The 13,480-nt window shown below is 30.9% G+C and overlaps 2 protein-coding genes and 1 non-coding gene across 3 annotated transcripts; 1 reads left to right on the top strand and 2 right to left on the bottom strand.

Annotated features, from left to right (window-relative positions):
- Window positions 1-3,590: 3,590 nt before the first annotated feature.
- On the bottom strand, window positions 3,591-6,241 carry LOC114375435 (nascent polypeptide-associated complex subunit beta-like). The gene is made up of 6 exons (XM_028333217.1): window positions 6,130-6,241; window positions 4,824-4,891; window positions 4,368-4,516; window positions 4,208-4,264; window positions 4,028-4,066; window positions 3,591-3,947 (listed from the first exon to the last, which is right to left on the bottom strand). The coding sequence occupies exons 2-6, from the start codon at window positions 4,889-4,891 to the stop codon at window positions 3,772-3,774; spliced, it is 489 nt and encodes a 162-aa protein (XP_028189018.1). The 5' UTR covers window positions 6,130-6,241; the 3' UTR covers window positions 3,591-3,771.
- Window positions 5,463-5,548, bottom strand: LOC114377723. Its single transcript, XR_003659162.1, has one exon. It is a non-coding gene; the product is annotated as a small nucleolar RNA Z159/U59 (small nucleolar RNA).
- A 1,944-nt stretch (window positions 6,242-8,185) lies between the features above and the next one.
- Window positions 8,186-13,315, top strand: LOC114377383. The gene is made up of 7 exons (XM_028335862.1): window positions 8,186-8,669; window positions 9,678-10,006; window positions 10,096-10,248; window positions 11,042-11,134; window positions 11,424-11,482; window positions 12,489-12,582; window positions 12,870-13,315. The coding sequence occupies exons 1-7, from the start codon at window positions 8,288-8,290 to the stop codon at window positions 13,086-13,088; spliced, it is 1,329 nt and encodes a 442-aa protein (XP_028191663.1). The 5' UTR covers window positions 8,186-8,287; the 3' UTR covers window positions 13,089-13,315.
- Window positions 13,316-13,480: the final 165 nt, after the last annotated feature.

The raw sequence follows: 13,480 nt of genomic DNA, 5'->3' as shown, positions 1-13,480 counted from the left end.
AGAAGTCAATGTTAATGAGAGAGGTGCAAAATCAAGTTAGTAAATATTTGTTTTATAATTTAAAATTTATAAAAATATATTACTCATATTAATTTTATTTCTATAAAATAAATTATTTGTTTTAAAATCTTTTACTTAATTTTTCTTTGAAATCTCTTTTGTTGTTGTAGAAGGGGGACACAAACAGAGTAAATAATTTGTTTTCTTTTTCTTTAAATTTTATTTTTTCCTTTTTTATAAAAAAATTATTTCTTAACGTTTCTATCTAGAAATAACGCTTGAGCGTTTCAATTCGTACTAATTAAAAATTTCTCTCTTAAATTATTTTTTTTTGTGTTTATTGTACCATATATTAAATTACTAATTAATGTTCTATCAAGTTATTTTATTATTATTATTTTGTTATTTAGTTTAAGATTTTACCTTTTCTTTTTATTTATTTTATTTTAACTTTATAACAAATTAGACATGACAAGAGAGAGAGGGGAGGGGCGGGACCAAGCATTTGATTTCTCATCTCCATCTCCATTAGTATGATTTTTTATTTTTCTTTGTTGTAGCGGGTGGATATTTGATATAAAACAATAACAAAATTTCAATTAACTAATATATCCTACAGTTTTAAAAATCGTGTATTATATCCATTCGGAGGATTCCTCGTCAAACTTAGGATAGGGGTAAGGGCGAGGCAGAACCCACGGTACGGATTTGTTTTTCATTCCTATTTTGAAATAGGTATTCTGGAACGGGATGAGTAATCCGAAAACCTAGAACATGATTAAGTAATCTTAAATACCTATTCTAAAATATTAAAATCATATTTCAGAATAGGGGGAAAATGTTGAGTGGCAAAGATGAACGAATAAGGGGTTAGAGGTGAAGGAAGGGCTTCAACATAAAATCCAAAACAACATAATCGAATTACCCAACAACAACAACTGCTTGAAGTACAACACCCAAGAACGCCGCCATACAATGTCCCCATCGACGATGCCGCCGCCTTCAAATCCTTCGTCCCCGAAAAAGTTGACGTCGCCGTGTGGCTTATCCCCAACCCCAATTTTGCCGCCAGCAGATTTTTCTCAGCGAGACGCCGTCGGTGATAAATTGTCGATGAATGTGATGAGCAAGACGTTATGGTGGCAACGGCGATGCGGGCCTAGCCGCCAAGGATCTATCGGTGGCGACGTGTGCTTAGGATCCGTCGGCGACTCTGGACTGTGGTTAGCAAGACGGATGGAGAGAGGGAGTTGCGCTATGGTGAGTGGAGTGCGTCACGAGTAACAGAGGTAAATGTATTTTGGTCTGTCTGAATCTTTGGGAGGTGCAGGAAGCAATAAAAGTGGTGCATGAAGTAATCCCCTCCATTTTACCAATAAAATCCTAACTTGTTGGGTTGGCCTGAAACAGTTCTGACCCAATATTAAAAGCCCATTTTCAAATAGGAGCCTGTGGCAAGCCCTTAATAGTTGATTAAATTAAAATTTATAACTAATAGACATAAATACAAAAAAAATGAAAAGATGTAAAACATTTTTAAAGAGTATATTGAAAAAAATATGTAAAATTTAATGAACTTAATCAATAAAAAATAATTTAAATTTTCAATAACATATATAATGCCCTAAGAAAACAATAGAAAAAAGATAGAAAATATACATTTTTAAGGTTATGGAGAAAGAAAAAATAGATAATCAGTATAAGATTCATGTAAAACACGTTAGTATTTTTTTGTGATCAGGACTCCTTGTCCAAGCCACAGATCGTACCGGAATCTTAGTTAAGGATCCTAAATGTTAAATTACTTGTACCAATAATTTTTTATTATACACATTATAAAATAAAAATGAAATATAAATAAGTTAAGACATATGACATTAGAACATGTTTAAAATATAAGTATAATTTTTTTATTAGCTTGGTGATATTTAAAAAATTATACATTAAAAATGTTACAATAATCACATGACGCATTTAAAAATACAACTTTGTAAAGACTTATAAGATCTATATCATAGTTTACATAAGGCTTGATTTGACTTAGTTTACTTATGTAAGAAAAAAATGTTTGTTTAAGTAAAAAGTTCAATTGTGATAGGATTGTTTCCACTTAACCAATGATTTTGAGTTTTAAATTTTAATATGTAAAGGTATTAAATATTTAAAAGGAAGAATTTTATCATTTATAATAGTCTTATTAGGTTTAATTACAATTGTCTCAAGTGAATGTTACTTTTTTTTTAATATATAAAGATGTATTATGACGTTTGAAGTTATACACAAACTCCACACATTATTTGTAATTGCATTTCTTTCTATTTTAAACTATAAAATAAATCAAGAGTCTAGTTCAGTTTAATTTTATAGTTTTTATTACTGGCAGGAATTTGAACTCAACCCCTTCCTCCACCTTTTTCATTCAACTACAAAGCCAAACTCTTTAATACTTGAGATCAATTTATATGAATAGAAAAACTAAAAAAAAAAAAGATAAAATACACATTTGAAAATTAATTATACTTTTTTGTTGAGTAAAAGTGATAGAACAAAGAGACAAAGGTTCACTTAAAGAATTATTAGTTCAAATTGCAATCAATTTCACCCCATTACAACTACTCAACCAGGCTATATTGTAGTAGATCTCCATAAGAAGAATTGTCCACCAAGCTTTGTTTATATAATTTTATCTTAGTTAAGATTTATGAGAAATATAAATAAATAAGAATTTAATAAATACTAGTCTATAAAAAAGTTTTTAAAACTAACAAAAGATAAAAAATTGTGGTTTGTATAACTTTTAATATTTAAGAAAAAAGTATTTATATTATTATTATAAAAAATAATTCCATTTAATGTCCAAATTTTTTAAGACATTTTTATCCCCAAGTATTAAAACCACTGTGTATCAATTAACGTTCTTTTAAAAACAAATCATTATGTTAAAAACAAAAACTATATATGCAGTCAACTAGGGATGAGAGGATAAAATCTGAATAGGATACTATAATATCCATCCGGATACCCACATTTGAAAAAGATACCTGACCCCGCCCACATAATCTTCTTCATAAGCACTAATAATTGAAGGATAAATTAAAAAGGTAAAATGAACCCAATTTCCCCAGGAAGTTAAAAAATCAACTTATACACTTTATTAAATTTGTTGAAATCTTTCATCTCACTTGGACTTACATTGATGTTTCTTTAATATGCATAACGAGAAGGTATGTGCTTGTCCCCTTCAATATACATTTTGTGCTAAAATGGATGTCTGAATTCATTTCTAGGATCCCTGGGAGTGAGTGAGAGGAGTTCAGGAAAAAATAAGGGAGAACTTTTTTAATTTATTTGAATTCAGAAACAAACTTGAAACCGTGTACATTTCAGGGACTAAATTACAACTTCAAAATAGGTTATGATGGTCAAAATCACAACACCAACTCATACTAAAAACACGTTCGTTTAGAACTCAAATCCATCAAAACTAACTTCAAACTAAGCCAAATTAGTGAGAGGTCTCGAATTGATTACCCCTTAGATTAACTACCGAACCGCAAATAATGCCAATAAACGGTGTTGTGGATGACAGATGCGGTCAAAAACTGAATACCTAGTTAGATGAAAGAAAGCATATTTAATAGAGTATTTGAACTGTTTAGAGTATATGAGGGGAGAACCGAACACCTGAAATACTTTTAAAAAAAAGGAAAATCAAGGGAAAAAAAATAAAAACACAGGAGATATATGGCGATGGCACAGTAACAATAACACTTAAGAAGCAGCCTTGGTCTCCTCAGCAGCTGTCTCAAAATCCTGGCCTGGAACAAGCTCCGGGACATCGTCATCATCATTCTCCTCTTGAGCTGTGGTTGAACCGGCGGCTCCTTCAGGAGCCTGCTTCTGGAATTGCTCGGCTAGCTTCTTCAGGTTTTCTAAGTTATCTGGTCCTGTATTTTGATAATAAAAAATGTTAAACTGAGGCATGAGAAACACCAAAGATGACTTCGATAAAATTCAAAATATATACCTAATTGGTGGATAATGCTAGGGAGTATATCTTGCAACTCTGTAAAACGAAAAAAAATTATGTCAATTGCTAATTTAGTAAAACCTGAAGATTAACATGTAAAAAAAAATTGGAAATGCTACGAGAGAGAAAATTAGAGCAAGGCATATGACAATGAAGACGAAAGTTATAGATGCTTACTCTTTGTTTGTGGAGAACCACTGACAACCCAAGTATTAGCAGCAATGGATGCTTGAACTGGAAACAAAATTTTCCAACTTAATATAATTGAAGAAATATATAGTCTATTATATTAAAAAATATAAATATATATGTTCTAAATATTGTGGACTGATATTACCTTTGGGATTTAGAAACTGGATAACTACGTCATCCTTAAAGATATTGACCTCCTCAATAGCCGGGATGGCATTCACCCCTATTCTCTTCAGGGTGCTCTGAAGCCTTTTGTCATCTGTGGTTGTTGTCTTGTGGACAGCCTTCTTCTTTCTAGACCGAACATAAGACAAAACATTAAGAGAACTTTCAACACAACAGATTCATTTTGTGTTTAATTACAAAAAATAAAGCCAACGAATTGACTGCAAACCCTCAAATAAGTGCAGAGTGTAAAAGCGGGGAGCCAGGGAGGAGAGGGAGAAAAGTTAAACTAAATCATATATCCATATGAGACTAAGGATGATACATCCAATGAAACAAGATTTACCAAAGCATCTTGAAGAACATAGCAAGTTAAAATCTAATATTGGCAATACTGACTTTTCATTGAAAGCCCAGGTTAAATGTATAGATATACCTTCTCATGGTACCCTTTCCCCCAGTTCTAACCGAACCGGCCATCTTCATCAACTTTTCCCGATTCATCTGGGTAAAGGCAAAGAAGAAAAACATAAATTTCACCATAAGCAACTAGGACCATCCAAAGATCCAAAAATTAATGGTAATAAAACTAGAGAGGAAATATATGACAAAAGACCAATAATCCATCAGTCTACATTGTATAATTGAAGGATACATAACATACATGCTACTTGAACAGCAGAAGTCATTTTACATGGACTTTTCTTAGTGTCGGCTACCAAAACTTAAATGCACATGCAAATTCATAACAGAGAAGTTATATGTTGCTTGTTCCATATTGAAGCCAAACAATTAGATTTGAAAAGATGCCGTGCTACCCATCAAAACAGGACTCAACTCTTAGGCTTGGACACTGTGAATTTAACTACAATTTTACACTAGATCATATCAATATCAAGGTGACAACCCTGAGTTAAATAAAGCCCATGTGTGTTGCACTAAATCCCTATTTTAGAAAGGATAAGTACTACATCTTACATCAAACGAAAATGCATTAATAAAATAAAATTGCAACAATCAATCTGAAGAAAAATCAACAAAGTAGCATATATAATACAGAAGGATCTTATACAAGGCCTCCTCAGTTCAGGTCTCCAATATTTTTCCGCATGGAAACAGCTCAGAAGAACGAAAGTTTTATTTTTGTTCATCCTTGGAGGCAATGTGAAAAGTTAACAGGGTGACAACACTGAGTTAACTAAGGCCCACACGTGTGTTGCACTAAATCCATATTCTAGAAAAGATAACTACAACGTCTTACATCATACAGACAATACTATATTGAATTGGCAACTCTAACTCCATATCATAATTTTATATAATATCCAACAACTTTCAGTCTTTTACATGAGAAAATAATTAAAAGCAGCCATCATACTTTTATCTCCAACACTTCCCACCAAGCTGAAATTTGCAATGGGAAAAAAATATATATGATTCGACAAAATAGAAGCCCTAAAACCAATTGATGAACCAAAAAACAATTGCAACTAAAATCGTTTCCAAAATCCCATCTATAAAGAAAGAGAGAAACAGTATATTTATCCCAATGAAAGGACCCAAATTCAGAAAACAAATAATCAAATAGAACTCGAAATCATCATATCACCAAAACATTACAAGAAAGTCAAAACCAAATGGTTGAGAAACCGATGTAACCAATAATTAACATAACCCAAACAAGGTGCAACGAAAGGGATATGAAATTTGGTGATTGAATAGCAGAGCAATAAAGATGGTACCTTTGTGAAGCTCGGTTAAGCTCTGTACTGGGAGCAAATGGTAACAACTCTATCTAAGAAAACCTAAAACAATGCGAGAAGATAAGGACTCCCTTTTATATAAACGAGCCTGCAAAAACCCTAACCTTTTTATTTTTCATTTTTATAATAAAAAACCCTTTGTTGTTGGGTTGGCCCGAGTCAGTGTTCAGATCCAATAATAAAAGCCCATTTCCAAATAGGAGCCTGTAAAATACTATAATAGTTGATTAAATTAAATTTATAAATATAGATATAAATAAAAATACAATAAAAATTAAAAATAGAAAACATATTTGAAGAAGAATGTAGGTTAATATCAATATATTGAAAAAATATGAAAAAAATAATGAACTTAATCAATAAAAAAAATTAATTTTAGAATGTCTTCAAGAACATACATAATGCCTTAAGAAAACAATAGAAATATAATATAAAATATACATTTTTAAGTTTATGAAGAAATAACATAAAAATTAAAATGTTTATGAAGAAATAAAAAATAGATAATTATTTGTGTACATCTCATTAATATTTTTTGTGTAGATAATATTTCATGTCCAAGCTAATAATCGTATTTGAATTTTTGTTAAAAATCTTAAATGTTAAATTAGTTGTGTCAATAACTTTTAGTTATATATATTATAAAACAAATATATAAATAAGTTAATACTGCATATTACACTGTAACATGTTTAAAATATAAGTATAATTTTTTTATTAGCACCATGATATGTAAAAAAAATACATTGAAAATATGACAACAATCACATGACACGTTTAAAAATATAACTTTTTAAAGACCAATCAAGGGCCTATATCATAGTATAAGTAAGACTTCACCTCACTTAATTCACTTATGAAAAAGGTTTCAAACTTAACCTTTTCAAAATGCTTATTTAAGTAAAAAGTTCAATTGATATGAAATTGTTGTAGACTTAATCAATAATATTGAATTTGAGTATTTAACATGTAAATATATCAAATACTTAAAAAGGAGAAGTTTTACCACTTATAATAATCATACATGTCTTAATTAGGATAATCTTAAATATAATATTTTTTGTTATATAATAAATGATGTATCATGACATGTGAAATTATACATGAGTTTCACACTTTATTTATATTTGTATTTATTTCTATTTTAACTATAAAATAAATCAAATATCTTTTTTGTCTAATTGATCAATATTAATTGCTAATTTTTGTTATAGGGAGAAATCCCACTACCTCTTCCACCACCCTTATCCATTTAGATATAATTATAAATTAATATAAATTCTTTAATACTTAAAATCATTTTTGTATAAAAAAACTAAAAAAAATAACATACACATATTTAAAAAGTTATTTATATTTTTATTGAATAAAAGCGGTAGAACGGAAAAACTACCCCAATATCAACCGGATGTCAATGACATATTGTGAGACTATAAAGAAAGTCCACTTAAATAATCATTAATTTGAATTGTAAGTAATTTTACTTTCTTACAACTACTAAACTAGTTTCGTTAATAGATATATGTTAATATAATTGTGCATCAAACATTACCTATATAATTATAGCTTAATTAAGATTTATGTGAAATATGAATAAAAAAGAGAGTTAAATTCATATATTGAAGTTTTTACATTATCGACAAATAAAAAACTATGGTTTATTATTATTGTAATTATAGATAAAAACACTACTAGTATTAAACAATATGTATTTTAAAATTGTGAAAAAAATTAAAATGAGGAATTAATAAACTTGATAAAATAAAAAATAAAAAAATAAAATATTTTTTCGTTCTTCGAATTTAACATTTTTTTTATTTTAATTTATATATTTTTTTATTAATTAAATATTATTTAAAATATTTCAAGATGAAAAATAAAATAAAAATATTTTTTATAAAGACTAAAATATTTTTTTTACAAAAATAAAAATTAAAAACACTAAATTGAAATTAAAAAATAATGTAGTTAAGCTGAATAAAAATTTTAGAAAAATTGTTGGTTTGCTTTGCCTTATCTAACTAACAAGTAAGAACAGGATAAGAACCAGAAGAAACTGAATGTCTGGATTACTCTACGTTGCAAACACTGCGACACATACTCGCTGCTGATTGTTCTCTCTTTCTCTCGCTCACACATGGCTTGTTTACAGCCTCCATGGTTCTCTTCATTGCGCGTCGTGTCCCCGGCAAAACTCGCAGCAGGCCCGCCGCCTTCAACAACGTACAAGCCCGCCAAGCTGCTCTTTTGGGCCGTGGGCCCAGACAATGCTGAATCTTCTGAGCCCGCCTCCCCCGACGCTCCAGAGCCCGCCGCACCCGTTGATCCCGTGGAGTTGGCGTTTAGCAAGGCCAACGCGTATAAAGCTGATTATAATAATGATGAAAATTCGGCTGAAGAGAGAAACGTTGGTGATGAGACCCCAAAGGATTTGCCAGATTCTGTGAAGATTGCAATCGAGAAGGCCAAAAAGTACAAGCAGAATAAAGCCGTTGCAGCTGTTACTGAAACAACTCAAGGTAATAATAATTGTTGTTGTTGCGAGTAAATTCATTCGTGGGCTTTATTCATGTAATAGAATAAAGATCTTCTCTCCTCTTTTATAGAAGTTATGAGACACATTACGAATTAGGTAATCATGAGTTGATCGATCTCACAGAGAAATTCATCTCATTCTTTTTTCTTATAAATAATTTTAAATAAATTTACCCAAACAGTCCGGAATATATGATCAGTTTATTTATCAAAAAAGATTTATTTTGATAAAATAAATATTTTTTTTGGTCTATTTGTCTAAACTGTTATGCTAAAAAAACAGTTTTTTTTTGTATGTTGAGAAACAAATTCCTATTTGTTATTTTAAAAAACACTTGTTTTAAAAAATTGGTTAACTTAGGCTTAATTAAGTTTTTAGTATTTCAACCTTTTCATATTCTAATTTTTACTCGCTTTATTTATTTAACAACTTTTAGTTTTTTTTATTAATTTTCTTTCAGTACTTTCATTCCTTTAATTTTTTTGTCTATTTTTAGTTGTTTATTTTTTTATTTCTCACAATTAGTTCATAATATATAAAAATAAGGGACTAAAAATGAACAAAATAAGAAATAAAGTTAGGCAATAAAAATAAATGAGAGACTAAAAGTAAACAAAAAAATATTTGAGGAACTAAAAATGTTGATGCAAAAATGCTGATGAAAAAATGAATGGATGACTAAACTTGTAAAAACAACTTTAAAAATTGGAATATAAAAAAGTTGAGAGAATAAAAACTTAATTAACCTAGTAAAATTACTTATTATAAGTTTAAACAAATAACCCATAAACTTCAATATGCATAACGAGAAGGTATAACGAACTGAGTTTTCCCCCGAAGTGAAAATCAACTTATACACTTCAAATTTGTTGAAATCTTTCATCTCACTTGGACTTACATCGATGTTTCTTTAATATGCATAAGGAGAAGGTATGTGTGTGTCCTTCAATATGCATTTTGTTCTAAAATGGATGTCTGAATTCATTTCTAGGATCCCTGGGAGTGAGTGAGAGGAGTTCAGGAAAAAATAAGGTTGGTAAGAAGGGAGAACTTTCAGTTTCAAGGATGGATTTTGCAGGGCTTGACTTTGCAGATAAGAAGATGACTAGGGGATTGCCACCTGGATTGGTTCCTATTTCAGAACCTTACTTTGATGGTGACTTGCCTGAGGTGGAGCTTATTATTGGAGATACAAGCAAGTTTGATGATGCAACGACTCCAGAACCTGAACAAACTAATAAGGAAGACGAGGCTGAACTTTACAAGCCAAAAGTTTCTACCTGGGGTGTCTTTCCTAGACCTGGCAATATTTCAAAAACAGTATGGCATTTAGTGTTTGTCAAATTGTCCTGCCGAATGAAAACAACTTAGTAGTCCACTCTTTACATTTTCCTTTGGGGCCTTTTCAGTTTGGTGGTGGAAGAGTTATACGTCCAGGAGAGGTTCTAGAGACCAAAGAAGAAAAAGCTGTTAAAGAAGCACGCACAAAGCAGCTACTTGCTGCCTACAAGAAGAAAACTGGATTGAATGTTGATCCAAAGCTGAAATCTGAGTGCGAGGAGGTAAGCATATTTAGTGATATCCAAATATTACTGGCATTCTTTCCTTTTAATGCACATTGTTGGGCGTTTTTTCTATCGTAGTTATTGGTTGTTGTATTCATTAACTTTCATGGTTATGACCAATAGAAAAAAAAATGATGGCTCAAGCTGCTCTGCTTTCTTGGTTTACTCAAATGAAGGAAATGACTTGGTTTGATAGAATATGATAGATTGACATTCAACTTATCTGTTCTTCCTGAAATGTTCAAGATACAAGAAGTGGTCATAAACTAAATTTGGAGCCTAGAGCCTTTTAATGGTTTTCATCTCAAGCAATTGTATTCACAAGAAAACTATAATTTCAAAGCTGATGCTTTTAAGTAAACAAACTTTTTTAGTCCTTTTTGCTTGTCCATATCAAATCAATTAATCAAGCAACATCTAAATGCCAATTTGAAATTGAATTGATTTAACCTTAATTTGATGGACACAATAATAGTCTCTTAGATTTGTAATAGAACTGCAACTTTCCTCCTACTTAATAAATTCAATCTTCATTGGTTATAGCAATAAAGCCGCCAGTTCAGAGCTGCAATTGACAATTTGGAGCAGGAGGGTGGGTGGAAATATGAGACAAACATGAAATTTATGAAAATTAGCTAGGACATCTAACTTCCAAATGCTTTTACTTCAGAATTCAGATGGTTTTTTTTTTTTAAAATTTAATTAGTTATTTGTCTCTTCTTTAGTTGTTTGTTTGTTGCTTAAAAATCCAAGCACAATATAATCTCTAAATTGCATATGATATTTATAGGCATTGAAGGATGGTGACTTATTAATGAATGTGGGAAAGCTGAAGGAAGCATTGCCCTACTATGAGAAGGTTATGGATAAATTAACCTTCCAGGTAAATGTTTTAAATAAAAATACTTACCAGACTTGAAAAAAAAAATATCTATCTTTTCCATAAAAAAGCTAATATCATGTCTCTGAAAGCGAACTAAAGTCTTGCTTAATGAATTGAAGGTGAATACAAGGACCAGCGGAAGATGCCCCTTTTTTCTACTTTAATTGAGCTTAGCATTGTATCTAATTTTTGAACTTTTAAATGTAATGACATATACTCTAGCAGGGAAACTAGAGAAAAAATATATATTTGGAGGAATATATGCATGAGATTAATCATGTCTGTGCAGAGTGAGCTTCATGGATTAGCTGCTTTGCAGTGGTCGATTTGTCAAGACTCCCTCAGTAGGTATGTTCAGAAACTTCATGACATATCTGAACTTCTCAAGGAAACTACCAGATTGTGTTCTACATAGAATTGATGACACATCCTAATATTAAATATGCATATGCTTGGTTGTTCATTCAGCTGTGTTGTGATCATGTTGATAACTGTTTTTGATTCAAAATTATGTGTTTTGTATAATGCTGTTAGTTTAACTTAAAAGGATAAACAACTAAGTAGTTTAGAAAACAAATCATATTATGGTGTGGTGTTAGATTCAAATTGGTTTATCTTGTATTGCCTAGCTGTCTCTAATATTGTTATCCTTATCACGGCCAATTCAGAAATTTGGGCCCTTGACAGAAATTTATCTTCATTTCTCGATGATGTCATCACCCAATCATATTCTATAGTTGAGGCTTTTGATTCAAAATGATGACAATGGACTTCTCACCTCCCCCACCCCAAAATAGATTATGTTGGGAATACAGGATCTGACTCCAGAATTCAACTCTAATTAAAGCATTGATTTCCCCTCACTAAGATGGCTCAGGCTTTGTTGAAGCTCATTCTGGAGTTGGGTATCTTTGCCATTGAAGAGGTCAAATTTAAGTCACAGTCACCATCAGCATTTTATTGTCATTTTTTTTGCTTGATGCAAAGGACAAGACATAACTAGCTAATAGTGAAGTTTCAGTCTAATTTTTTAGACGGCCTTTAACTAATTTAACCGTTCAAAAGTGATGAAGTTGAAACCCGTGGGCAAATTATGGCAATGAAATACTTGTCGCCGCAGTATGCTGAAACTCAGCTAGTTTTGATGATGAGACCTTGTTTTCTGTTGAAAATAGGTTGTATGTTTTTATTGCCGAGCCCTGCAGTCTTGGCAAACATTTAGATTCTACATTTGTTACTGGGACTTTGTCTTCTAAACAACTACAGCATGAGACTGGAAAGTGCTGGTGCTTATTATGAATTGGCCTGTTTTTCTTTTTTCAAGATATCAAAAACATATTGTGATGATTGACAGGTCCAATGAGGCTCGAGGTATGTATGAGAAGCTTAAATCTCATCCAAATCCTAAAGTAAGCAAGAAAGCAAGACAGTTCATGTACAGCTTTCAGGTAATTTCTGGTGGGCAATGTTTTTTAGGTCTTTCTGCAAAATGATTTGCTAAATAACACTGCAAGCTGAATTTAAAAGAACTGTACTTTGTCTAGTGTTTAAAGCACTCTACTCTATGATGTTTCCCACGAATGACACATGTAGGATTCTTAGCACTTAGCAATCATTCGTAAATTTAGTTTATGCCCCCACATTACTTGTCTGCCCCAGCTGGTCATGGAAAAGAAGGCATATATTTCTTTTTATTTTTTATTTGCATTCATGGCTAATTACAAACTCTTGGCAGGCTATGGAAATGATGAAGATGACAACAGGATCTCAATTTTATTTAAAGAACTCAGACTACCAGAATTATTTTGATGCATTTGTTGAAAATAAATCTAACTATCCCGGAGGAGATGGCCCGGTTCAAGAAAGTGCAATGAATCAGGTTTTGCCGTATATTCTTTTTCTTGTTTCTCCTATTTTTGTCGTACTACTTATTGCTGTTCGGAAAGGAATATAAATCTCTTTCTTTTGTATACAAATTCCGTTTGTTTTATTTCATATTGTCAAATGTCAATCTCTAAGCAGGAGATAATTCTTCCAGTTTGGACTTTGGACAACTTCATTCGAGTTTGATTACAAAAACTAACCTCTACGATTGTATGTATATATATAGGATAGGATTGTAAATGTAAGAATTGTGCAAGTACTATTATTATAAAGGAAATGTTCTATTTTGGTGTACAATCACTGTTTTCTAGAACCACGATCGTTAATATTTAATAATTTTATACAGATAATAAAATTGTGAACACTTTTTTCTGTGCTTAATTTGTAAACATATAACAAAAAAAATGAGAAGTAACACAAAAAAATATGTTACTGTTTTTTAAAAAATGTATTGAACGAAAT

Source organism: Glycine soja, chromosome 11 (assembly GCF_004193775.1).
Source record: "Glycine soja cultivar W05 chromosome 11, ASM419377v2, whole genome shotgun sequence".
In the NCBI taxonomy this organism is placed as follows: domain Eukaryota; kingdom Viridiplantae; phylum Streptophyta; class Magnoliopsida; order Fabales; family Fabaceae; genus Glycine; species Glycine soja.
The sequence above is the reverse complement of the archived record's forward strand: the minus strand, read 5'-3'. Positions and strand labels throughout refer to the sequence as shown.

Bases quoted from the DNA above. Each gene is read 5' to 3' on its own strand.
- LOC114375435 (XM_028333217.1), bottom strand. From the start codon at position 4,891: ATGAATCGGGAAAAGTTGATGAAGATGGCCGGTTCGGTTAGAACTGGG. The intron at 4,265-4,367 runs GTAATATCAGTC...TTTTGTTTCCAG, and splicing joins CCAGTTTCTAAATCCCAAAG to TTCAAGCATCCATTGCTGCT. The intron at 3,948-4,027 runs GTATATATTTTG...ATCAAAATACAG, and splicing joins TAGCATTATCCACCAATTAG to GACCAGATAACTTAGAAAAC.
- LOC114377383 (XM_028335862.1), top strand. From the start codon at position 8,288: ATGGCTTGTTTACAGCCTCCATGGTTCTCTTCATTGCGCGTCGTGTCC. The intron at 8,670-9,677 runs GTAATAATAATT...ATTCATTTCTAG, and splicing joins TGTTACTGAAACAACTCAAG to GATCCCTGGGAGTGAGTGAG. The intron at 11,135-11,423 runs GTAAATGTTTTA...ATGTCTGTGCAG, and splicing joins TGGATAAATTAACCTTCCAG to AGTGAGCTTCATGGATTAGC.